Genomic DNA, 27,105 nt, shown 5'->3' on the forward strand with positions numbered 1-27,105 from the left:
ATATGCCGCTTTTCAACCTAAGTTCCCAAAGCGGTTTACAAAGATATAAATAAATAAATAAATAAATAAATAAAGTGGCCTCCTGTCCCCCAAAGGGCTCACAATCTAAAAAGAAACATAAAAGGTAGACACCTGCAACAGCCACTGAAAGGATGCTGAGCTGGGAATGGATAGGGCCAGTTGCTCTCCCCCTGCTAAATATAAGAGTATCAACACTTTTAAAAGGTGCCTCTTTGCTCAGTTAGCAGGGGATGGAGAAAGAGAGCCCTCTCTTAAGAGCTCGATGAGAAAGCACCGGGAAGGACTACACTTCCCAGCACTCTGTGCATGCCTTCCAAGATGGCACAGGGGCTCAAGAGGGCTCCATTTCCCTTAAAGGAGCCCCTGGTGCTGGGCAATGCACAAACACTGCACGGTGAGAATGGTTGCCTCCATCCTGCAAAGAGGACTGAACAGAGTATTCAGCTTTGGCCAAAGCTTCACACAGGCCCAATCAACAATTCATCCGGGAGTCACACTTAGAGCCACTACTGCCCCCAGGCCTTATGATGAAGAATACTGTTCCAAACAAACTCCAATTGCTCACATTCACTGCGGAACCTCTGGCCCCTTCAACAGTGGTTCTGCATTACGTGCGAATGTGGCCATAGAAAGCATATCTACCATATCTGGGTTGGGTACAATGTTCCCTCTAACAAGGATTCCCAGATATTGACTACAAATCCCAGAATCTCCATCTGCAATATTATTATTTCTTGTTTACACAGTCAGACAGGTGTTATTGACTGGTTTGTTTTATCCAGACATCGAGCCCAAGGACCTGGGATGGCTGAATTTTATAATATTATTAATATTATAATATTTATTATTATTATTATTATTTATTAATTAATTAAATTTCTATACCACCCTTCCAAAAACGGCTCAGGGTGGTTTACACAGAGAAATAACAAGCAAATAAGATGGATCCCTGTCCCCAAAGGGCTCACATTCTAAAAAGAATGGGGATTATGGGAGTTGTAGTCAACATCTGGGAATCCCTGTGAGAGGGAACACTGGTTGGGTGATTGATTTTGAGGTTTATGAGAGATGAATCTGTGTGTTCTGTTTTATTTTTTTAAAGCAACCCCTCACTTGCGCAATGCCTTTTGCAGGGCACTGCTGGCCTGAATGGACAGAATGCATCCAGCAGCACTCGATCCCCACAGACCTAAGGGAGATCCAGATCCCACCTGCCTGCTTGCCTCCTCCCAGCTCTGCAGTGACGGTGAAAGTGGTAGTCAAAAGCCCAGCGAAGGAAGCCCAGCAAGACGAGCAGTGCCTCTACATTACAGCAAAACAGGAGCTGAACCCTGTCATCCGGTGTGCATGGAATTTGTGATTCCTTCTAGCTCTTGTGGTTCTGAAAGCCATAAAGGAGGTTGAGGCTCATGCTAGAAGAGAAGGGACAACTTCTCTGATCCCTCTTCTTGCTTTAATAATTGTGCTTGCTGGTTGGACCAAAGCCGGAATCTGTGTGTGCCACAGAGTGGTGCTTCCATTGTCAGTGTGTTAATGATTGACAGTGTTGGGAGCCGTTGTGACCATTTGTTCACAAGCTTTTTGCTCTCTGGGTCACAGTCTTGTAGACCTCAGAGTACAATGTGACCCTGCTTCCAAGCTCCTATGAATATGATACCTAAATATTTCTTGTCTATTTCCCCTGTCCAGAGTTCCCGGGACCAATACTGAGAGTAAGTCTCAATTTAGACATAATGCCAAACTCTGGTTAAAAAAACACACCTTAGGCTTGTTCACCTGGCCGTCAACAGGATGGGGGTTGGGAGCTGCCTGGAGTGGGGGCCTCTGGACTTACCCTGGGGCCTGGACACAGCCGCGCAAGTGCCTCCCGTCCCAACCAGGGTTCCTTCTAAAAGGATTCCCAGATGTTGTCGACTACAACTCCCAGAACCCGCAGCTGCAATGGCTTTTGTTTGGGGATTCTGGGAGTTGTAGTCAATGACATCTGGGATTCCCTGTTAGAAGAACCACTGCTCCCAACGTCCTGGACTGACGATGTTACGGGACGCATGCCCAACATGGTAGACCAACGCTCCCTGAGCTGGCCCTGGGAGAAAGGGGGAAGGGCTTGGGGACAGTGCGGTCCATGACCCCGTGGGGGCTGAGAACACTTCCGGCAGGAGAGCGGAAGACCCATTAAGGGCTTACCTCCATTTAAGGGCTGCTCAGGCAGTGATGAGGGACAGCAGCAGCAGAGGGTAACAGAGGCTCCAGAAGAGGGCTGGACGCTGCCCTGTGACCCTGGCGGTGAGAACTGGCAGGGAGAAGGGGACTAAGGTGCTGCCAACCTCCCCCTCCCACAGAGGGCCGCTGAGAGTGGGTTCAGGCCCCAGTCGAAGAAAAAATTGTAGGCCCACACCGCGAGGCCCCCCTGCTACCCCCACGAGCCCCCCCCCCCCCCCACTGCTGCTGCTGGTGCCATGAGACTGAACTGCCGAACTTTAAAATATTTCTAGCCGCCATGTGCTCGGCCGGGGGGTGAGCCGAGCAACCCCCTGTGGCGGAGGCAGGCAGAGTGGGAGCAGCCGCTGAGCCGGACTGAGGCCCTTGAGAACTGTGAGGTGCTCCAGCACACCCGCACAGTTTGAGAAGAGTGTCGACGCTCTATTCAAACTGCGCAGGCATGCTGGAGCGCCTCGCAGTTCTCAAGGGCCTCTGAGCCTGGTCAGGCTCAGCGACCGCTCCTGCTCTGCCCGCTGCCGACACAGGGGGGTGCTCAGTTCCTCCACCACCCCCAGCTGCACACATGGTGGCGAGAATTATTTTAAAGATCGGCGGCTTGGCCTCACAGTGGTGGTGGCAGCAGGGCAGGCCAGACAAAAACATATGCAACATAGTCGGGCCTCAGGTTCCCTTCCAGGCGGCCAGGCCCCAGTCATTTGTACTGGCTTCCCCTCCTTATTGGCCCTGCTCCCACAGACCAACGCTGAGGCCATCTGGAAGCTCAAGAACAGGGCTAAGGAGCAAGGGGCAGGCTTCTCAGTAAGAGCGGCACCCAGCCTGGTTAGGAGAGCCGGACACACTCCCGATTTATGGCCTTGTGCTTACAACCATTAAAGTCAGAACCGAGGCAGGGAGAAAGCTAGTGAGCAAGGCAACAGCTGGATAGGGCATGCGCATCCTACGCAGATTCCATCCCCAACTTTTTCCAAGATAGGAGGCAGGAGTGGAGGGAGGCCAGCACCGGCCCGGGTTCACAGCGGCCACCTAGCCCTGCCCTCTGCACCTGACATCTGACACAGGGAGCATCTAGCCACGCCCCCTGCATCCAAATCATGCCCCCACGTCTGACATCAGACACGGGGCCATGTCTGAGGCATGAGGTGTGGCCCTTGATTGGTGGCGGCCCGGATTCTTTGAGCCCGCCCACTCAATGGCGGCTCCGCCCCTGATAGGAGGAAAAAGCCGCCCTATCCATCCACTTGCTTGCACACGATCATTCTCCCTGCCTCCTACCTTAATGTTTGAAAGCACACGACTGACAAACGGGTACTTCTCCTACCCTGCCAGTGGCTGTGCGAACAAGCCTCTCAACTATTAGGGCCATGTGTCAGAATTCGGAGAATCTCAGCTTGGGCTATCCCAAAGTATGAATGCTCGCCAGGTGGCTCAATGCAATGGAACACAATGGACAGGCCAGCATCCCGTTCCTTCCTTGCATTCCCTCGTTCTTGCTAAAGTTAGTTTGTGCTTTCCTTTTAGCTGCGAGATGAACTGCAAGCCGGTGAACGCCACAGAAGATGTTGTGCTCACAGTCTCCGCAGGGACAGACTCAAAGGCAACCCTTTACAAGTGGTATTTAGATCATTCATTCCGCAGAAAGGTGAATCCATTGCTCATGTCAGATTCCATCCACATGCATTCACTGAAGAACAGTAATATCTCCATTGTGTGCAGGGCACGCTAGTGTTGTGGGGGAGAGTTGATCTTGCGGTAACAAGCATGAATTGTCCCCTTTGCTAAACAGTGTCCTCCCTGGTTTGCATTTGGGTGGGTGACTATATGTGAGTGCTCTCTGCTGTAAGATATTCCCCTTTGGGGATGGGGCTGTAGCTCAGTGGAAGAGCGTCTGCTTGCATGCAAAAGGGCCCAGGTTCAATCCCTGGCATCTCCAGGTAGGTCTGGAAAGGACGCCTGCCTGAAGTCTTGGAGAAGCTGCTACCAGACAGTCAGGGGCGTAGCAAGGTTGGAGTGGGCCCAGAGAAAAGATTTTAAAATGGGCCCCCCTCACTGAAGCTCAGCTCATGAAGTAAAGAAATGAGGCTGAATAGTGGTAACAAAAAGCATAGTGATATAGATATAGATATATAACACCTATGTGCCACAACAGAACGTGATCCTAAATTGTTTTTTTAAAAGGTTTTGTAAATTGTGGATGATGCAAGTCATTTAATGGTACTAGAGAAAGACATGCTGTTCTGGTAGCTCCAGATCTTAACACTCACATCAATTTCGGAGGATGAACACAACTGAAGGAAGCCCGGGCGGGTGAGCGGCTGGAGGAGTCAGTCATGTGACTTGCTTCTGGGGGGCCCCCCAAGGCAGTGGGGCCCCAGACAACTGTCTCCCTTTGCCCTATTATAGTTACGCCCCTGCAGACAGTGTAGACAATACTGAGCTAGAGGGACCAATGATCTGACTCGCGATGAGGCAGCTTCCTATGTTCTTATGGGTTGTACAAGTGAACTGCAAGTGTACCACAAGAAAGAAAGATGTCAAATCATGAGCCCAAAGTCCCAAATTGCCTTGTCCTTCAAGGCCTCAAGCAGCAACCTAGAAGGTCTCTACTTGCAGGCCACCAAAGCACATTGGAGTTACTAAACTACTGAGAGCTCATTATGAGCAACTTATTCCAATCAAGGCCCCAAAACTGATTATATGAGAGAGAGAACAAACAGTTGATCTAGAACTATGTGAAATGTGCAGCCATTCTAATTCCGATCTTAGAGGACAGTTTCTTTGAAAGACACAATGGAAAGCTCATGGGAGAAGCTTCTATCGTTTTTTATCCATACTAGCTGAACCCGCACAGAGCATCTGTGTGCTAGGACTTTGTTGCTCTCCTTGACCCCCCCCGACAGCTCCTGCTTTATTGCTCAGTGTCAGCCACCCACTCTCACTCGCCCCCTCCCCACCGCTCACTTGCTCACTCACTCACCCTCCCCACTGCTTGCTCGCTCACTCACCCCCTTCCTGATGCTCGCTTGCTCACTCCCTGCTCGCTTGCTCTCTTGCCCCCTCCCCACTGCTCGCTCGCTCACTCACTCACTCGCCCTCTCCCTGCCACTCACTCGCTCACTCATCCCCTCCCCACCGCTTGCTCACTTGCTCACTCACTCCCTGCCGCTCTCTCTCTCATTCCCTGCTTGCTCTCACTCATCCCCTCCCCGCCACATGCTCACTCATGTGCCCCCTCCCCACCGCATGCTTGCTCATTCACCCGCTCCCCACCACTTGCCTGCTCACCTGCCCTTCCCCACTGCTCACCCCTCCCCGCTGCTCACTCACTCGCCCCCTCCCCACTCACTTGCTTGCCCCGCGCCTCCCACTCACTCACTCAGCCCTTCCCCACTGCTAGCTCACTTACTCGCCCCTTACCTAGTCCTCTTCCCTATCTGCATATGGAATCCCCACTCCCTAATCACCGCGGTGCTTCTGTTCTGTTATCTCCGATTGGTAAAGCATTGTGTGGGCGGGGCTTGCCACGTATGGCCTTAGTGTGTGCGCTCTCTCTCTCTCTCTCTCTCTCTCTCTCTCTCTCTCTCTCTATATATATATATATATATATATAATGTTTGATTTCTGTAGCCCAGTCATCTCCCTTCATGCTGTAGCTTGAATGGCTTCCGGCAGAGCTCTCTGACTTTGCTTCAGAGCAACACGATGACGCTGGTATTGAACAGCTCTTTTCTGCAAATGCAAGGAGAAGCCTTTCGAATTAAAGTAACAGGTAGGCCTGTGTGAATAGTTAAGTATTTGATTCAGTTTTCAGAATCAGAACTTGGAGCATGTACTATTTGATTTGGATTTGGATTGCCCTTCTTGCAGTCCGAATATTCGGTCATCTGAATACTTGTCTGTAAGATATAATGTGGAGAATAACTGAAATGCCTATAGGTTGTTTCCCCCCCATTTCTTTTCAAAATTGGGTGAAAGCAACAGTGTTGGTAGCCCATTAAGTGGTCATGAAGGCTGCAAAATTTAAGTTAAATAAGGGCAGGGATTCTCAAACTTGGGTCTCCAGATATTGTTGGACTACAACTCCCATCATCTTCAGCCACAAAGGCCATTGTGGCTGGGGATGATGGGAGCTGTAGTCCAACAAAAATGGAGGATGGTTCCTAAAAAATAAACTTCATATTTTTGAACAAAAAAGCCTTATAATTTCTTTTTGTTTACCAGTGGGATGACAATATATATCTTTACTTGGGAATCCTTCTTGACACGATGAACATTTGGCTTGTTTGGAAGATCTGCAATATTAATTCTGGGATAAATATGGAAATGTACAACTGCTACAGAATATATTATTCTTTAGTGAATGCATAAGTGTGATTGTAATCCAGAAAAGTCAATGGGTTGGTTCATCTGCCACACGGAACCATGGTCAAATCTTGGTCCTGTGTGATGTTTTTGAGCTTTGGGACTGTGCCCTTCCCCACCCCATCTGGCATCCCACAGAATTCTACTTCTGACTGAGGTTTAAAACAAACCCAGATTGGTTGCAATGTCTGAACCTCTGAATCTTGTTTACTCTAACCGACTTCCATGAAATAAATCAAGATCTTAGACCCACTTCAATCCTCGGGTTCTGATCTTAATTTATTTCAAGGATGTTGATTAGAATAAACCATGATCACTTAGTCTGGACATCAAAGCCAATATTGGTCTGTATCTAACTGCAGTTGGAAGCAATCTTTCAGTTATTTTGGAAGTTTGTATGGGGAGGTGAACAGGAAGCACACGCTCCCGATAGAGATGTGCATGGAACCAGTTCTGTGCACACCCAGGAGGCGGGGGGTTGCTTTAAGGCATGGGGAGGGTGTCCTCATCTCCCCCACCACATTTCCCCCACTGGTGCTGCTGTGAACATTGCTGGCGTGGGGCGGCTGTATACCCTCTTGCCATATGCCCACGTGCCTGCCACTTCCATGATCATGCTGACCAGGATGGCAATAGGGTACACAGCCACCGCACACCATCAATTCTCACAGCAGGGCCGGTGGCGGAAATGCAGCAGGGGAGGGAAGAACACCTTCCACATGCCTTAAAGCAACCCCCTCCCTGCCTCTGAACCAGCTCAAACACCAGTCTTTCAAACTGGTTCGGTGGTCTACAAATAGACCACCAAACCGGTTCTTGCACATCCCTAGCTCCCAAGGCTTGGGGATGTCATGCACAACCAAGATTTAATTGTAGTTCCACATGATAGGTCAGTTCTCACAATCCTGCAATGTTAGTCATGATGCCGAAAGCTGGGAGGTGGAGGTGTGCACAGTCCCATGAAAGCCAGTAGTGATTGGCTCCAGTATCAACTGGATGCTACCCCCTGCCAGACATTCAGCCATGATCAGCAATCTAAGATCCAATCCACGGTGCCAATCATGGTTGAATGTTCAGGAGGGTATGGCACCTAGCCGACACTGAAGCCAGCACACAATTATTTGATCAGTTTTCATGGGAGCATGCATGTCTTCGCTTCCCGACTTTTCATGGCTTAACTAACCTCGCCAGATCGTGAGAACCGGCCTGATATCTGAACCAGCCCAATGCTCAATTTAGTGCAAATTCTGGCATAGCATATGCCTCGCTCTTGACCTATGCTTCTTTCTAAACTTCCAGCAATGAGTGAGCATAAATATGGTGAAGAAACCTATGTGGTCAGCACCGTGCCTCCTCCAGTAGTCCCAGCATGTACTATATCTCCTAAAGAAGGATCTGTGGTCACCAGCTTCTCCATCTCCTGCCGCTCATCCTGCCCGGAGAATCAGTGCCTTCCAGCTGACACTTCTCAACTCATGTACTGCTTCTACTTGGAGCCAAGTAAGAGTCAATGATAGCCAGTGACACTGCCTGACATCCCATTTAATGCTCCTGTCACTCTCTCTGCTCCTTGAGTGTCAGCGTGGCCAGGACAGCCTCAGAGTTTATGGCCACTGTGGAACAGTACTACTAATTTTGAGGCTGGTTGCTTTCACAAGCCTCTCATTGGACCAGCTACCACTAGGGAAGTGCGCGAACCTGTTTGGAGGCTATTTTACAGAACACTGGGCGGGTTCGAACACTGGAAGTAGCACATGTGCACGTCAGGCACGCAATGTATACACGCGCACTCCTGATGTGTGCATGCACTCTTTCCGGTCAATTCCGGTCCGAGGAGTGGATGGGAGAGCAGGGAGGTACGCTGTCGCCCCGCTGGACCAATTTTCAAGCAAGAGCCAGAGGGGGAAACATGGGGGGTAAAGTTATCCCCCCACCTTCAAACCGGCCCCTGCCAGTTCCATGTACATCCATAGCTACCACACGGCCCCACCAGAGTCCCAGGGCTCCTTCCAGCATGAGCCCTCCTCCTGGACTGGCTCCCCATCATCAGTCAGTTCTTTCTTATATAGTCTTTGACAGTCGGGGCAAATCTTGCGAGATTTTGCCAGCATGCAAGATCTTGGGCCAAAATCTTGCGAGAACTGCCCCAGACCTGTGAGATGATGCCACAGTCTCGCAGCAACTCTTCAAATTTCTGCCGAGGCCAACTGGACGTTCCCTGGATGAGGGCTTTGTCTATATTCTCCCCCATCAGGTCAGAGAAGTCCAACGAGGCCCTCGTAGGGGAGGTCTGGTCTTTGGAGATGTCTTGGCCTCCTGAGACCTCCTGCCCTACATCATTTTAAACTTAAATGTTTCACATAATATCATCTTTAACCTCTCCCACCTAGTATAAGTGGACTTAGATTTGTCTAAAATTAAGGAAAAGAATCCACCTTTCTAAAGCTGCCCAGAGACTTAAGTTTGGAGCAGGTGGTCGCTAAGAGTCGATACCGACTTGATGGCACTTAATCAATCAATCAATCAATCAATCAATATGGTAAATAAATGATTTTTAAAAAAATTATTTACACTCAAAGATGCTTTAATTTTTGAGGATAATTTGTCTTGTATCAAGATTTCCAATATGTGTTTGTAACCATTCTCTTATTCTTGGTCTTCCTTTTCCCCAATTAGAAGCAATTATAAATTCTGCTGCTATTAACAACACAATTCATTCCTTTTGCAAATTTGACTCCTTAGTTTCAGTTAAGCCATGCAGTAAAAATATCTCTGGTTTATATGGCACAACATATAAACCTTATGGTTGAATGGGGATTTGAACTCGGTCATCTAACTCCTGTTATTCTTAGTGAGCGCAGACACCACTAAAGATTGGTTTCCCACTCTGTCCACTAGAGAGAGCTGGTCTTGTGGTAGAGGTAAGGTAAAGTGTGCTTTCAAGCCAGTTTCAACTCCTGGTGCCCACAGAGCCCTGTGGCTTTCTTTGGTAGAATACAGGAGGCGTTTACCATTGCCTCCTCCCACGCAGTATGAGATGATGCCTTTAAGCATCTTCCTATATCACTGCTGCTCAATTTGTTACCAGCGGGGATTCAAACCAGCAACCTTCTGCTTGTTAGTCAAGCATTTCCCTACTGCACCATGAATAGTCCCCTTTTCTAAGCAGGGTCCAAACTGGCTTGCATTTGAATGAGAGACTACATGTGTGAGCAGGGTAAGACACTCCGCTTAGGGGATGGGGCCACTCTGGGAAAAGCATCTGCATGCTTGCATGAAGAAGGTTCCAAGTTCCCTCTCTGGCAGCATCTCCAAGATAGGGCTGAGAGAGACTCCTGCCTGCAACCTTGGAGAAGCCGCTGCCAGTCTGTGTAGACAATACTGAGCTAGATGGACCAAGGGTCTGACTCAGTATATGGCAGCTTCCTATGTTCCTAATCATTTTTCTCCTGCCCCTTTCAGATTCCCTCCTGCACTGTGGGCATGATCCTACTCTAACTTCTGTTTACCTTCCACTTGGAGAAGAGAACAAGAACTTTCTTTTACGAGTCACTATCATTGTGAGCAATAGCTATGGTGACACTGTTCATACAAATGCTACGGTCAGGGTAAGTGTAAGCGCAATATTGCTTTCTTTACTCACTTTTCACTATGGTCTGGGCCTAAACTTTGCAAGCACAACCATCTGTTTAAACATATTACAGACAACCATCTCTTAAGGTTGTGTGCCACAGGCATACAGTCCTTACAGTGGCAACTGGGCCTAACTCAGGGCTTCTTTAAATCTGAGCCATGGGTTTTTGCTATCCATGTGGCAATTGTGTTGCAATGATGACCAAGTGGTGAACGATGCATGACTGATGACCCCCCACTTCACTGAAATTTCTTTGAGGAAAAGAGTGCATGGTGGATAGGATTTGAACTCAAGTCCAGAGTCAGCCCTGGTTACACAGGGCAAAAGAATTACAAACCTCATAAAGGTAAAAGGTAAAGTTGTGCCGTTGAGTCGGTGTTGACTCCTGGCGACCACAGAGCCATGTGGTTTTCTTTAGGAGCGAGAACAATAGCATGTCCCTGTTCCAGCTGTACAAGTCAGTATCTTCTGTCCTTAATCAAGAGACCAAGGAAGAGAGTGTTAATTCATCCCTAAGAACAGATATGCGGAAAGAGGTCAGTCCTTGTGGGTCATCTCTTGAAAACACTTAATACTTTATTCTTTATGAATTTTCATTGCCATCTCCCACGCCGTATGAGATGATGCCTTTCACCATCTTCCTATATTGCTGCCGACTGCTATAGGTGTTTCCCATAGTCTGGGAAATATACCAGCGGGGATTCAAGCCAGCAACCTCTTGCTCCCTGGACAAGTTACTTCCTCACTGTGCCATTAGGTAATTTCATAGAAATGAACAATATCAAACTACATAATGTTTAAGAGTGTCCTGATAGGGATGTGCAAAAAATCCAACACAATTTATTCAAATTTGAATCGATTCAACTGAAATCTGCTTGCACAGAATGGGATTTATTTGAATTGATTTGCCTGCATTTTAATTGATTCGAATGAATCTCATTCTGTGCTAGCAGATTTGAGTCAAATTTGAATCAATTTGGTCAAATCTTTTGTACATTCCTAGTCCTTGATGGTTATGGAATGAATAGCTGTTCTATGAGCATTCTTCCTTCTTTTTTAAGGTTCAACATCAAGATATAAGCAGTGGTAACCAGACCTGGCAGGCCATTATATCAGAAAAATCAAACACCATCTTAAAAGGAGAGAACAATAGTATGTCCCTGTTCCAGCTGTACAAGTCAGTATCTTCTGTCCTTAATCAAGAGACCAAGGAAGAAAGTGTTAATTCATCCCTAAGAACAGATATGCGGAAAGAGGTCAGTCCTTGTGGGTCATCTCTTGAAAACACTTAATACTTTATGAATTTTCAGCAATAATGCATAGTTTGTTATGTAACAAGAAGTTCTAAGTAAAACCCATGGAATCTGCTTTCTGTTTATTGTAACTCATACCAAGACCCACTCTAGCACAGCTGTGGATTTTCTTTGTATCCAACGGTCAACACATGGGTTACAACAGGGTGTAGCTGATAGTTTGAGTGGCTGCTATCTTGAAATAGCATTGCAGAATAGCAAGCAAGCAAGCAAGCAAACAAACAAACCCAGAACCCCCTAGGAACCCACCCATGGGCTGTGAATTTGATTTTCATCAAGAGTAAATGCAGTTATTAGAGAGAGAGATATACAGTATAGAGATATGTTATAGTATAGTATACAGTATATTATGTTATACAGTATAGAGATATGATGGAACAGTTATTAGAGAGAGAGATATACAGTATAGAGATATGCCAATCTCATAGGGCTTCTTCCCTGCAGAAAGAAAACTAAACATTACTCAGACTTTAGGATTTAAGTCTCTTAATGTCATTGGTGGATCTGCTGTGATGTCACAGTGGGTTCTAAGGTTTCCAAGCTCTCTGCTGCCTGGCCTAAGGCTGTCCCGTCCCTCTGCAACATTAGAGCATTAACTGAATAGAATCCACATGGGCCATGATGCTTTTGCATACAAAGCCCTACAGTGATATCAGAGCGGAACAACTGATGGAATTAAAAGTTGGGATGGGGAGAGGTTGAGGAAGTAATTGCAAGGTAGAGACGTCAGGCAAGAAAGACGATGTGTATCTTAGAGAACATCTGGAGTTGGAAACTGGGAATTCGGTGATGTTCCCTTACTGAGGCTGTGTGCTCACAATGAGCATGATCACAATTAAAGAGTTAACCACAATTGGTGAACCCCGCAGTTAAATGCTAGGAGTGGATCCTAATTAGTAAATTATATTAATGCTGGTTAACATGAGCAATTTAACTGGAATAGCCTGGAAATTCCAGGTCCTCATGACACACTCCGTGGGAACATTGTGTTCTCATATATCATGGTTAATTATTTAACCACAATCGTGCTCATCGTGAGAATGTGGCCTGGATTGCATAGTTATTGGTGTGGCCACTTAGGAGCAAAGCAGTTGATTTAATTTAGTTTCACTTTCCATTCTGGTTCTTTGCAACTATGTCCAGGTGGGAACCAGTAGAGGGTCTCCCTTAGTCCTAATAAAGTTGCTCATCCTTTTTGCATTGAGTGTGTGTGCTTGTGGAATTATCACAACAGACTTTAGGGGAGAATGAAAATATGGCTGATTCTACTTAGTTCTAGCAGATATGGCTTCACTGCCTGCACCAAGAATCATTGTGTTGCCATGAAAGCCATGTATAAATGGGACTTGTACTCTGTTGGCACATTGAGAACAAGGGCGTAGTCACAATTGGGCAAGAGGGGTCAAGTGTCCCTGGGCTGTCGGGGTCCAGGGGCCATCAAGACATCCCTTGACAGAACACCCTTCCTTGCCCAGTGGGTGAACAAAGTGTTCGCTGGCTGGAAAAGTGACACACAGGCCCTCACTCTCACTCAGTGGTGAGCATTTTATTCCCAGCTGAGTGTTCTTTCTCTCCCTCTGAACCACTCATGAAATCCTGGAAAATAGCCAATGTAACTCTGATTTTCAAAAAGAAATCCAGGGGGGATCTTGGAAATTACAGGCTGGTCAGCTTAACTTCAGTGCTGGGTAAATTGATGGAAAGCCTACTTAAGGACAACATTGTTAAACCACATAGAAGAATGGGCCTTGGTGAAGGAGAACCAGCATGGTTTCTGCAAGGGAAAATTTTGCCTCACTAACCTTTTGGAGTTCTTTGAGAATGTCAACAGGCATGTGGATAAAGGTGATCCAGTTGACATAGTATGCTTGGACTTCCCAAAAGCTTTTGATAAAGTTCCCCACCAAAGGCTCTTGAGTAAACTTAGCAGTCATGGGATAAGGGGACAGGTTCATGTGTGAATCGGTAACTGGTTGAAGGACAGGAAACAGGGAGTAGGAATAAATGGACAGTTTTCACAATGGAGGTTGGTAGAAATTGGGGTCCTCCAGGGATTGGTACTGGGACCAGTGCTCTTTAACTTGTTCATAAAAGATCTAGAAACTGGGGCAAGCAGTGAAGTGGCCAAATTTGCAAATGACATTAAACTATTTAGGGTAGTGAAATCCACAACAGATTGTGAGGATCTACAAAAAGATCTCACCAAACAGGGGGAGTGGACAACAAAATGGCAAATGTGGTTCAATGTAAGCAATTGTAAAGTGGTGAATACTGGGGCAAAAAATCCCCAGCTTCACATATATGCTGATGGGATCTGAGCTGTTGGTGACTGACCAGGAAAGAGATCTTGGGGTTGTGGTGGACAGCTCATTGAAATTGTTGACTCAGTGCATGGCGGCTGTGAATAATTACATGCAAGGAATCATCAGGAAGGGGATTGAAAATATAAATGTGAATATTATAATGCCCTTATAAAAATCTATGGTGTGGCCACATCTGTAGTACTGCGTACAGCTTTGGTCAGCGTATCTTAAGAAGGATACTGTAGAACTGGAAAAGGTTCAGAAGAGGGCAATCAAGATGATCAGGGGCCTGAAGCAGCTTCATTATGAGGCTAGGCTACAGCATCTGGGGCTCTTTACCTTGGAAAAGAGGTGACTAAGGGGAAACATGATCGAGGTGTATGAAATTATGTATGGAGTGGAATTTAGTTGGAGTTAATTGTTCTTTTGAAAGATGTAAGGAAACTGGTATTTATGGTCTAAAAAGCAATGCTAGAAACTCTTCATTATTATGAATGGAGGTGCCATTCAAGGGAACGCAGTTGCTTCTCAGGAAGGCACAATATCCCTGTGATTATACAGTCCAGAGGCAGGTAAACAGGCCATTTGTAATTGGAGCCAAGGTCATCTCAGATTTTCTTGCCTAAAAAACCATCTCCCATCATATACAGTAATTTAGAGGAAACAAGGTCTGTTAACAACCAGCAGCACTTACCTGGTCTTCACTTGCATCTGTTTTTTCCTCCCTTAATTATCTCTCTACCTTCCAAGCTAAGAGAACTGATGCTGACAACCCTGTCCACTGTGAATGTAACATCCATGCAAACAGCTCTTAAGATGTCAGAGGTCCTTAAGGACATAACTTACAGGAGTGAAGAGCTCTCTTCCTCAGCTCAGGTGAGCAACCCGGTGATGTGAACTCCTTCACTCTTGAATGCTGTCTGGCAGGTTGGTTGAGAGAGTGTTGACATAGGAAAAGGGAGGAGGGGGAGGGGGAGGGGGGAGAGCTGGTCTTGTAGGAGCAAACATGAATTCCCCCCTTTGCTAACCAGAGTCTGCCCTGGTTTGCATTTGAATGGAAGGACATGTGTGAGCATTGTAAGTCCCCTTTACATCCCTTAGGGGATGGGGCTGATCTGGGAAGAGCATCTGCATGCTTGCATGCAGAAGGTCCCAAGTTCCTGAGAAACGGTTGTGGGTCAACAAAAATCAAGGTAGGAGGATAGGAAGGTGCTAGGTATGGACAGTGCAGTCAGCCAACATAATTTACCCAACATTGAAGATAGAGGAAAGGCCTGTCCTGCCCATCCTACTGACATTGCAGTTAGCCCATGATTTGGAATAAGAAAGGAGTTAAAGAATGGCTGGTGGTTTGTTACAGAGGGTTTCCTGGTGTTCTAGGGCAAATGGCACATACCTCTTTTCCTGTCCAGGTGGAAGCTGGTGCAACTCTGAAGGAAGTCAGTGAATCCTTGCTGATCGTGAATACTGAAGATGGTCAAGAGGACCAGGAGCGCAAAGATGCTGCCAGCTACCTGTTCAATGCTGTGAGCAATGTTCTTGAAGCTACGGTGCAGAACAAAACAGAAGATGCTACTACCTCCAAGAATGCACAGGTGGGGTGTTTTTTCATCTAAAAGGACAAAGACCCATGGGAGAGAAAATACTGATGTATTGTAGAATGGACTTGTATAGGCAAGAGATTCTGATGAGGTTTGTTCAGAGCCAACTGTGATCTTTCATATATGCGTTTCAACTTCTGCTCCTCATAATGTTGCCATCTATCCATGGATTCAATTAAAAAAAAACCTGACATGCTTGTTCAGCAGGCAATTCTGAGCTTAAAATGCCCCTTCGAGCCTGAATAGCACAAAGGGAAAACTTTGAGAAGGTCAGAATGAGGATTGGGTGAAATAACACAATAAAATGCTGTTTTTCCTCATCACCCATAATACACAGGCATTCCTGTGCCTGTGTAACATTGCTGCCAAAGAACAGAATGGTGTCTTCTGTTGCAGACTTTGGTATCACAGCAGCTTCTGACCACCGTTGAAAACCTCCAGAGTGCCCTTCTGATTGGGAAGCTGCCAGACAATGAACCCACAGTGCTAAAAGCTCCATCTGTGGTGATGTACATCAACAGGTATCCACATCTCTTGCTTTTTTGACTTCTGACTTTCCATCTAGACTCTCTCCAGGTGAAAATGTTGACAGCTTTGGTGATTAAGATTTATGCAGTCCATTTGTCCTACGAATTTCATCCAAAGGAAATAAAAGCTGACTTTCCTCTTTGGCTTGATTGTTGAGCCAGTCTTCCTTCTGTCCATCTGTCCATCCTTTTTATTTTTAGGGATTCCATAAAGGACAGGCCATAAAGCAGTAGGGGAAACTCTTAATTCATGTGGCTTAGTCTCATGGGATGCTGCAGGTTATGTGCCCTGAGCCCCGCTTTCTTGTTTCCAACTTCTCGATTCCCATGGTCTCTTTTTTTAATCTTTCTCTGGAAAGGTTACAGACAGACAATGTAGACAGCACATCCATCAATATCTCCAACTCCAGCTCCGCCGCCTTCACCCTGCCGTCTGCCTCTTCTCTCAGCATCTCAGGAGACAGTGACGAGACAGTGGACATAAGGGCAAGTGGCCTGCAATTTAGTCTGTGATTTGTCTTGGGCTGGAACTCTGTTTTTTTCTGTTCTTATAAAGAACGTTATTGCTTTTAATAAAAATACAAACAACCAAACAACAATAGAGATTGTCCAAGCATCTCCCTTCCCTATTGTAACCCATCCAATAGGATGGCATGGTGCATGGAAGGCAAGTAACATGTTTAAAACAATTCCAATTTACTGGGCAATCCCAGATTGCCAAGGCATGCACATTCCTGCAGAGCATATTGTGGGAACCCAGATGATTCTACCAATCCCCATTTGACGCTGCACCTGACCGACACTTAACTGGGATGTGAGGTTCAAACTCCATTGGCCAATCAACTTTACCTGGACGGCAGCCATAAAAACTGGCAGTCAGCTCCAAGCCTTGGCTGGAGCGCCATCCCTCTTTGTTGTTCTATCCAGCTCTCCTGCACTTCTGGAGCTCTCCAAGGTCCTGAGTACATTTACTGCCGTGCTTCCCCAGGAGCTGTCCGACGTCTGTGACCCTCCTGAACATACAGGCAAAACAGATTCCTTGCATTTGGATCTGGGGTTTTGAGTGCAAATCTGAGCAGATTTTTGGGTTGTTTTTTTACAATTATGTTACCTCTCCTTGTAGATGGTGAGCTTCTCTGTGAATCCCTTCCCCTCAAGCTACAGCTTTGATATCAACGGAGCAGTGGGAGGCCTAACTCTCACCAGCCTGGATGGGCTTGTCATTCCAGTTAGTAATCTAACAGAAGACATTGAGGTAAGTTCTCTGATATGCTAGCTTTCCTGAAGCAGGATCATTCAGTCATGAGAAATCCCACATGCATTCCAAGAAGAATGCATTCCCACAGAGTTGGCCTATGGGAGGAGAGTTGGTCTTGTGATAGCAACCAGGGTCCACCCTGGCTTGCATTTGAATGGGAGACTACATATGAACGCTGTAATATGTTCCCCTTAGGGGATGGGGCTGCTCTGGCAAGAGCAGAAGTTTCCAAGTTCCCTCCCTGGCATCTCCAAGATAGGGCTGAGAGAGACTCCTGCCTGCAACCTTCGAGAAGCCACTGCCAGTCTGTATAGACAATACTAATACCAATGGTCAGACTTGGTATAAGGCAGCTTCCTATGTTTCTAAGATGAACTTTCAGAGAAAAACCTAAGGCCCATTCTCACAACCAAAATGAGTGCAGCAGGAACATCCAGCCATGATTTCAGAAGCCTGCATGCTCCTGAGAGCAACAACAAAAAATATTTATATACCGCTTTTCAACAAATGTTTCCAAAGCAGTTTACATAGAGAAACAACAAATAAGTAACTAAGTAAGTAGTAAGTAAATAAATTGGATCTCTGTCCCCAAAGGACACAATTGAAAAAGAAACGTAAGATAGACACCAACAACAGTCACTGGAGGTACTGTGCTGGCGGGTAGATAGGGCCAGTTACTCTCCCCCTGTTAAATAAAGAGAATCACCACAAACTGGTTGTGTGTCAACAAAAATCAAGGTAGGAGGATGGGAAGGTATAAGACAGCTACCTATGTTCCTCAGAACTATACCACATAATTTTTCTGAATGTCAGTCATCCTTTCATCACTGCTTACCTGTGCAATGGTAAGGGGAAAGATTTTACTCCTCATTTCCGGAAGTGTTTCCACAGATGTCCCAGGACATGGTCTGAAAGCACATGGCACAGCAACTTTTCTGAACTTTGCAGGCCTGAGGCTGTTCAGTACCTAGATGGTAAACCATCCTCAGATGTGGGAAGCCTATGTACATCTCCTGGAAGAAAGGCAGGATTTAAATGAAATAAAAGAAGCACACATTCTCCCTTCTACTCCCCCAGTGTCCTTAGTTATCAGTCCTTATTTGAAAGCTTCTCAGGGCTTGAGTGCATTTCCAGAACTGAATCACTGACTTTAAATGCAGATAATGCTGCCGAGAAGTTCAGCCATCCAAGAGGAAAGAAGGGTGTTGAATCTGGGAAATTTCAGTGCTCTCCAAGTCAACGTGACCACTGCAAATGTCTCTCTCGTGATCCACCTGGAGCTGAATGAAGATGTCCCACTTCTGCTGTATTTGGGATATGGCTATCCTCCTAATGAGACCGATCATGATTTGATAACACACCTTCCTCAAAACAGAAACAGTAGAGGTAACTTTAGCCCGCTGTCCGAGGCCTTGTTGCTTGCTCTGTCAACCAATTGGTTGTTTAAGGGGCGTTCCAAACAATTCTGTATCTGCTGAGGTAAAAGTCTCCTAATAGTCCTGAGCTGACATCCAAAGGAGCTGGTGCTGTAATACCATGCACTGGGGCTAATACATTTGAACCAGCCTCTGCAACAATGATCATGTTTAAGTCCATGCCTAGGTTCACCTCCTAATTTTTGAATCTCAAGCCTGTTAAAGGGACAAGAGTCAGGCTGTCCTGTCCTGGTTGCCAGTGAGGCAGAGACAGGTCTGCAGGATTTTGGAGAGGGTTAAGGAAAGTTGTCTCAACACCAGCCAGAGATCGAGCCGGTTTAGACAACAAATGGAACCATGGGACCTCCCCCCACCCTGGCCCCACTCTCTGGTCTGAGTTCAGACCTTCTGTATTCAGCGGGACTGCAGAGGGGCTGAAGAGCTGGCTGAGTGGGTTTCCTTCTTTCTTGAAGGACAGCCCGTGCAGCCAATAGGAGCTGGAGCGAGGGAGGAGCTTCTTCCCTCAACTCTGGTTTGGGGAAAGGCAAAGGAAAGGCAAATCCCAATCCCTCGTCTGGATGTAATGGAGGCACCGCCAGTTATCAGTGGCATAACTCACTACAAAATGAAGGTAATAATTGGAGTTATGGGAGGAGAACCACGGGTCCATTTCCCCCCTTTTAACTCCAGTTCCCTGGGTCCAGTGAAACCAGAGGTGAACAGGCCTAGAGTTTCATGTTTTGTCTGAATCGAGCCATAGACTGAGCCTTTAAATACCCCTTCTGGGCTCCGCCTCCTTGCCGGGAGAAGGGGAGTCTTAAAGGGGCAGCTTGATAGAATATGGCACTCTTCCTCCACTCTGCCTGTTCCTGATTGCTGGGACAGGCATGGAGATATTGGGAGGTGTGGTGGTGTGGAAGAGGCCAGCTCTGTAGAGAACTCTTAGAAAACTCAGTACTTTCACAACATCCAGGGCTGGTGCTACCTCTTCAGTGTCCAGTTCAGGATTGCCACCGAACAGGGGCTGTAACAGTCGGGGGCCATGGCACAGGCCAGGTTAGGATTGTTTGTTTGTTTATTTCTTTGGCCAGTTGGGCCATGAGCAGCAACTGGAAGGTAGGTTGGAGCCTGAAGTCAACAGAGAACCAAGAGCAAGGAACAGAGCAAGAGCTGGGGACAGGAAGCAAGCCAGGAGTTAATCCTGAAGCCAAGGGTCAGAGCTGAGCAAGGAATTCAAAGCCAAAGATCAAGCCAAGCAGGAGAGGAGAGCTGGTCTTGTGGTAGCAAGCATGACTTGTCCCCTTAGCTAAGCAGGGTCTGCCCTGGTTGCATATGGATGGGAGACTTGATGTTAGAGCACTGTAAGATATTCCCCTCAGGGGATGGAGCTGCTCTGGGAAGAGCAGAAGGTTTCAATTTCCCTACCTGGCAGCATCTCCAAGATAGGGCTGAGAGAGACTCCTGCCTGCAACCTTGGAGAAGCCGCTGCCAGTCTGTGTAGACAATACTGAGCTAGAGGGACCAAGGATAGGGCATCCACTTTGCACGCAGAAGGTCCTAGATTCAATCAATGGCAGCATCTCCAGGTAGGACTGGGCAACGTTCCTTCCCAAAATCTTGGAGACCAGCTGCCAGTCAGTGTAGACCATATAGAGCTAGGGGGGGCAATGGTCTGACTCAGTATAGGGCAGCTTCCTATGTTCCTATGCAACATACCAGGAACAAGGAGAACTTAAAACTGAGGAAAAGCCTGGGTTCAGGCAGGAAGCCTTGATATCCTTTCTGTCTAGGAAGGATTAGCCTGGCAGGGGAAAGTCAGACCTGGACTTGAGAACAGCATGCTCTGGAACGGTTGGTGTAGTTAACATAGTTGTCACTTGTCGCAGTGATATTCAGGTTCTTAGGTTCCCAGCCTTAACACAGGTACTGGATATATTGATATATTAAACCCCCTATATTGTTTAACCTGGTCATTCCTTCTTAGTTCTCAATTAAATCTGACCTGTTCCAGATGTGGTGTACTCCTGGATCCTTCACCCAGAAGACCTCATTTTTGGAGAAGGGGTTTACTATTTTGTCGTGAGACCTGAAACAGACTTGGAACCCAATGCCTTCAACAGCGTAAATGTGTCCATCACTTGCTTTGTATCTCAGTGTGTTTTCTGGGATGAGCACCAAGGGAACTGGAATAGCTACGGATGCCGAGTGAGTAGAGAGATACCAAAGAATGATTCTATGGAGGTGTTGGGGTTTGTTATATTGCACAATATGTTGCTCTGTAAGAATGCAAAGATATCAACAACTGCCCTATCCTGGTGGTCTGTGAGGCTATGTCAGTCCACAGGACCTTGGAGAGGTCCAAGGAAGCAAGCTCGCTCGGCATCAGTCAGTCAGCCTTTAAAGGTTAAGTTGTGCCGTGGGGGTCGGTGTCGACTCCTGGCACCCACAGGAGGTTCCCTGTGGTTTTCTTTGGTAGAATACAGGAGGGGTTTACCATTGCCTCCTCCCGCGCAGTCTGAGATGATGCCTGTCAGCATCTTCCTATATCGCTGCTGCCCAATATAGGTGTTTCCCATAGTCTGGGGAACATACCAACAGGGATTCAAACCAGCAACCTCTTGCTCTCTAGGCAAGTTACTTCCCCGCTGTGCCATTAGGTGGCTTCTAGTCAGCCTTTTAAGTGTGCTGTCAAGTCAGTTTCGACTCTTGGTGCCCACAGAGCCCTGTGGTTTTCATTGGTAGAATACAGGAGGGGTTGACCATTGCCTCCTCCCATGTAGTATGAGATAATGCCTTTCAGCATCTTCCTATACTGCTGCTGTCCAATATAGTACCAGTGGGAATTTGAACTGGAAACCTTCTGCTTGTTTGTCAAGCATTTCCCTGCTGCACCACTAAAGGTGGTAGTTAGCCTTTAAGTACCTTTAAATACCTTAAGAGAGGAGAGCTGGTCTTGTGGTACGAAGCATGAATTGTCCCCTTTACTAAGCAGGGTCCACCCTGGTTTGCATTTGAATGGGAGACTACATGTGAGCCATGTAAAATATTCCCCTCAGAGAATGGGGCCACTCTGGGAAGAGCATCTGCATGCATGCATGAGTGCCTGCAGAAGGTTCCAAGTTCCCTCCCTGGCAGCATCTCCAGATAGGGCTGAGAGTACCTCCTGCCTGTAACCCTGGAGAAGCCGCTGCCAGTCTGTGTAGGGAACACAGAGCTAGACGGATATTGTTGAATCAGGCCCAAGAGCTATCTAGTCTAGCACCTTGTTTCCCACAACAGATCACCAGATGCCTCTGGAACGCCGACAAGATGAAGGCATGCCCTCTCTCTGGCTGTTGCTCCCCTGCAACTGGTACTTGAAGGTGTGGAAGTCGTTTCTCTTGCTTGACCAAACCGAAGCCATTTTGTTAGCTTGATGCTAAAGCTGTTGGAACAGAAAGGCTTTGCAAGGAGAAAAGCAAGACAATGGGCTCAGCACTGCAGGCAGAAAATAGCTAGCTTGGGGTTTTGACTTGAAATAGATTTCCGGGAAATGGTCCCTGGAGATTTGAGTAACGCTTTAGCAGACAGTGATGGCAGCTACACTTTGCAAAACCCTGTCTGGAGCATTCTGATCATGCATGGTAGAGATGGTCTGTCACTGTAACTTTCTTGTTTCAGTGTACACGTGTAAATGCCCAGCTAACTGAGTGAAATGTTTAAGCAACTTGAGACAATTATGTAACTTCCTCTTTTGACCAGACAAGACAGTTTTCTGTAGTTTCTAAGTGGTCTTTGGGGTCTGATCAGGTCGGTAACCTGCACGGGCTCTCTCTGACTCATTTCAGCTGAAACTGTCCTTGTATCAATAAAAGCAATAACGTGGATTATAAAAACATAGCGTGAAGGCAGCATTTCTTCCCCAAAGGGTTCCTGCCTCTGAGCCTACTATAGCCATAAAGACTAACATCCATTGATGGACATCCTCCATTGCATGGTGTGGAGAAAGTGGATAGAGAGAAATTCTTCTCCCTCTCACATAACACTAGAACTAGGGGTCATCCCATGAAATTGATTGCCATGAAATTTAGGACCACAAACGGACCACAGTACTTTTCACATACCACACATAATCAACTTGTGGAATTCCCTGCCACAAGATGTGGTGACAGCCAACAACCTGGATGACTCTGAGAGGGGTTTGGATAACTTAATGGAGGAGAGGTCTATCAATGGCTACTAGTTGCAGCCAGCATAGCATAGTGCTTAGAGTGTTGGACTAGGACCAGGAAGACCTGAGTTCAAATCCCCATTCAACCATGAAACTCACTGTGGGTGACTCTGGGCCAGTCATGTATCTCTCAGCCTAACCTAGCTCACAGGGTTGTTGTGAGGATAAACATAACCATGTACACCACTCTGAGCTCATCGGAGGAAAAGCGGGATATAAATGTAAAATAAAAATAAAATAAAATGTTGATGATGATAATTAATAATAATAAAAATAATTAATGGGCAACCTCCAGCCTCAAAGGCAGGATGCATCTGAATACCAGTGGCAGGGGAGTAACAGCAGGAGAGAGGGCATGCCCTCAACTCCTGCCTGTAAGCTCCCAGCGGCATCTGGTGGGCCACTGTGTGAAACAGGATGCTGGACTGGATGGGCCTTGGGCCTGATCCAGCAGGGCTGTTCTTATGTTCTTATGATAGATTTGTCCTCATAGAGACACCTCTTCCTTGGCTTGCAGGTTGGTCCCAAAACAACTCCCAGTGGCACCCAGTGCCTTTGTAACCACCTGACCTTCTTTGGGAGCTCCTTTTTTGTAATGCCCAATACCATCGATGTCAGCAAAACTGTGGAGCTCTTTGCTACCTTTGTGGACAATCCAGTGGTGGTGACAACCGTGGGCTGTATCTTCCTTGTGTACCTGCTGGTTCTGATCTGGGCCAGAAGAAAAGACATCCAAGATGATGCCAAAGTGAGTTGTCCATTAAATTACTCCTTCGGGATGGTCCATACCATAGTGTATTCCATATCCTATGCATGCAGTGCCTTATATTCATGCTTGACAATATTGCATACTGTTTTTTCACTAACAGGCATTGGTTCAGTAATAAAGTGAGATTATGTTTGGGGTTGTAATTGTTATCCCCCAGATTAATTAGCAGAGCACTAAAGAAGCTGCCCACTCTAGTTACAGAGCAGAATGCAGAGTATAGTTGTTGCAGCTATCTAGAGAAGACACATGGAGATTCTTGTAGAACTAAATACTAAGTAGATTTATTGGTGAAGTACACTTTGGATAGGAAAGATCTAATCCTAATCTATAGAACTACATAACGAATTGGCAGGGAGAGAGGGAGATGTTTCCATCTGCTCTCTAAGAGGAAAGGAAGAGATTCTGACTCTGCACAGAGAAATACCTGAAGAATCATATCAGGCGTCATAGAGTAGAGACAGGTAGAACAGCTAGAGAGACCCTTACTCACTGTCTCTACTCCCAATGCCCCTAGTGGTCATTTGGATAGCTGGTGCAAAAGGTCGATGCACTGGAACTCCAATAGATTATTTCCCCTCCCGTCATTTTATAGGCTGGTTCTCATGACTGATAAAATCAGGATAGGAGCTGGGCTACCCAGATTTCCATGATTGTCAGAACTCACAAATTTCTCTCCAGCCCAGGTTGCTCCCAGCAGTGCTACTCAGCTTTTTTCCATGAGTGGAAGAGAGCAGAGGCCTCTTGCCCTGATTCTCCGGACGTGATAACTATCTCACTTCTTCTACCCAGCCACTGGCACCCAGGATGCCCTCCCCTGCTTGGAAACCATGGAGAGCTGTGCACACAGTGACTGCCATCAATGGGCACACTAGCAGAGCACACTTTATGGTCCTGAGGTTGGAGGAGCTTTGGCAGGGTTGCCTTCACCTCTTGCTCCTTCATGGCCAATTCCAGTCTGCTGACAGCACAAAGCATGCTGGGGTGGCATCTGGGCCCTTGGAGGACCTTCCATGGAGAGATGGGGCTTGCTGTTGCCAAGTTCAGCAAGAGAGCCCTCAACAGCCTTGCTTGTGTGTTGGCTGGGCTTGCAGAGCCAACCTGAGGGGATGCGCATCATGTGTTGCATACAGTGACATGTGGCCTAGGCTCCGACCCACCTCAAAATGGCCATGTGAACCAGCCTAGTATCTCTTGCATCGCCTTGTTTTCATTTGCCGTATGTATGTTTCTCCTAATGCTGCCACAATTCTGTCTAGGTGAAGATAACCGTCTTGGAGGACAATGACCCATTTGCTCAGTATCGCTATCTGGTGACTGTTTTTACTGGGCACCGCCGTGGAGCAGCAACAACCTCCAAGGTACCAGTGGAGTCCTGCAAACTCCCCACTTCTCCAGCCAGTGCGAAACTCTAGGACAGCCCTACAGGGTTGAGCTTCCTGTGGATAAGTGACTATTACTACTACTACTACTAGTAGTACTACTACTACTACAGATATTTATATACCGCTCTTCAACCAAAGTTCTCAAAGCAGTTTACATAGAAAAAATAAATCTTACATCAAGAAGATGGTCCCCTGTCCCCAAAGGGCTCACAATCTAAAAAGAAACATAAGGCAGATACCAGATGCCAGTCTGTATAGTCAATATTGAGCTAGATGGACCAATGGCTGGACTCAGTAGAAAGCAGCTTCCTACCTGGCAGCTGTACCCAGCTGTTTAAGGGAGCAGGAGGGAAATCCCTCTTACTCAGCATGAGGCTTCCACACGATCATTTCCCTCTCTTCTCACCTAGGTTTTTACTCACACACGATAAAAGATTGGGAGTGTCCTTACGTCCCTAAGATGCCAGAATGAAGCCGATGATTGTCCATCTTTGTGATTCCAGGTGACTCTGACCTTGTATGGCCAGGAAGGAGAGAGTGAGCCCCACCACCTGGTGGATCCTGACGCACTTGTCTTTGAGCGAGGAGCCATGGATGTCTTCCTGCTGTGTACCCTCTTCCCTCTTGGGGAACTGCAGAGCATCAGGCTCTGGCACGATAACTCTGGAGACAGCCCGTCCTGGTATGCAAAGAGATGAAGCTGCCAAGGGGTGCTCTTGACACTGCCACCATCTGCAAAATATTTGTCTTTCCCTCTCCTGAACTTTCTAGGAAGGGATTTTTCTAGTGGACTAGGCAAAGCCAGTACGCTACACTTTACAAAATCGCAATGCAAGTCAAGCGAGTCATCAAGGGGGACAGAGGACTGAGCCAAGCCAAGCCAAGCAGGTTGAGGTCAAGCTGGTGTACTGAGGGCAAGAGTCAGACAAGCTGAGGTCAAAAGCAGTCGGGGGTGAGAACTAGAGGACAGGCTGTAGGCTAGGCAGAAGATCCAAGAGAGAGCCACATAAGCTGTTGCTCCAACAGAGGCCTAGACCACTGCAGGCGTTTGCATGTTGTAGCCCAGGTTGGAAGGGAGGTAAACACCCTGCTGTTTAGTGTCTAGCTCTGGCAAAGTAGCTCATGGCACCTTTCCCCCACATCCATACTTCCTGGGTGTTTGTCCCATTCTAGCTATCCGTTTCTGCTGGTTGCTCGGCCAATGTATGCCTTCAAGGGTTTTTAAAAAAATATTATTTAAAGTGGACTGAGCTTTAAAAGTACGCGCAATATAAGCCAAACAGTTGTGCTCACTTATGGTAGCCCCTTTCTCTGTACTGCCTACCCATCTCATGTGTTGGGGTACCACCCCCTGCTCACTCTATTTCCCCTTGAATCCATCTTACACAAAACACTTAAGCCTTGACGTACATGACAAGATGAGATGGGATAAAACAGATTATAGAGAAGGTTGACTTAGAAGTGGGGTGGGTAGGTGTGAGTGCAATCAACTTGTCAAATTCTGAAAGTCCTAAAAACAACAGCCTCCATAACTGATATTAGGGGAGTGGGATTCAAATAGAAAGAATCTCTTTTCAGGATTTTTGCCAATAAAATTCAAGCTAGGAATATTTGCTGGGGGAAAACCCCCTCCATATCCTGTCCCATCCTGCAGACAAGAGCCCACAAGGTCCAGAAGGCAAGGCAAGGGAAGGGGAAGTGGGTTTCAGCACCACAGACAGCTCTCCGGGATTAGTTGCTCTGAAAGGGAACCTGCCTGCAAAAGCTGTGTTGGCTAGGATCTGCAGTTGCATTATCTTCTGCATTAACAGCAATAATGTATGAAATAAATACTGCCAATGACACTCAGATTTGCTTATGGGTGTGTTGTGTGAAAGCGTCCTTCCTTTCTCTTATTCTTCTACAGGTATGTGAACCGTGTGCTGGTCCATGAGATTGCCACCAACAAGAAATGGTATTTCCTCTGTAACTCTTGGCTGGCCATTGATGTTGGAGATTGTGTCCTTGATAAAGTGTTCCCCATAGCCACTGAGCAGGACATGAAGCAGTTTAGGTAAGTAAAGGTGATGTCAGAGGTGACTTTTTAGAAC

General features: G+C 46.9%; 1 protein-coding gene across 1 annotated transcript in view; it reads left to right on the forward strand.

Annotated features, from left to right (window-relative positions):
- Positions 1 to 27,105, forward strand: part of PKD1L2 (polycystin 1 like 2) — an 88,854-nt gene that overhangs the window by 33,341 nt on the left and 28,408 nt on the right. Inside the window, exons 10-26 of the mRNA XM_053271336.1 lie at positions 1,155 to 1,362; positions 3,763 to 3,883; positions 5,869 to 6,010; positions 7,903 to 8,103; positions 10,066 to 10,211; positions 11,299 to 11,493; positions 14,604 to 14,729; positions 15,266 to 15,448; positions 15,851 to 15,975; positions 16,341 to 16,467; positions 17,105 to 17,236; positions 18,400 to 18,619; positions 20,666 to 20,859; positions 23,382 to 23,612; positions 24,890 to 24,991; positions 25,519 to 25,697; positions 26,922 to 27,068. Coding sequence (XP_053127311.1) covers positions 1,155 to 1,362; positions 3,763 to 3,883; positions 5,869 to 6,010; positions 7,903 to 8,103; positions 10,066 to 10,211; positions 11,299 to 11,493; positions 14,604 to 14,729; positions 15,266 to 15,448; positions 15,851 to 15,975; positions 16,341 to 16,467; positions 17,105 to 17,236; positions 18,400 to 18,619; positions 20,666 to 20,859; positions 23,382 to 23,612; positions 24,890 to 24,991; positions 25,519 to 25,697; positions 26,922 to 27,068 — 2,779 coding nt within the window. The remainder of the gene's footprint in view (positions 1 to 1,154; positions 1,363 to 3,762; positions 3,884 to 5,868; positions 6,011 to 7,902; positions 8,104 to 10,065; positions 10,212 to 11,298; positions 11,494 to 14,603; positions 14,730 to 15,265; positions 15,449 to 15,850; positions 15,976 to 16,340; positions 16,468 to 17,104; positions 17,237 to 18,399; positions 18,620 to 20,665; positions 20,860 to 23,381; positions 23,613 to 24,889; positions 24,992 to 25,518; positions 25,698 to 26,921; positions 27,069 to 27,105) is intronic.

Source organism: Hemicordylus capensis, chromosome 9, assembly GCF_027244095.1.
Source record: "Hemicordylus capensis ecotype Gifberg chromosome 9, rHemCap1.1.pri, whole genome shotgun sequence".
In the NCBI taxonomy this organism is placed as follows: domain Eukaryota; kingdom Metazoa; phylum Chordata; class Lepidosauria; order Squamata; family Cordylidae; genus Hemicordylus; species Hemicordylus capensis.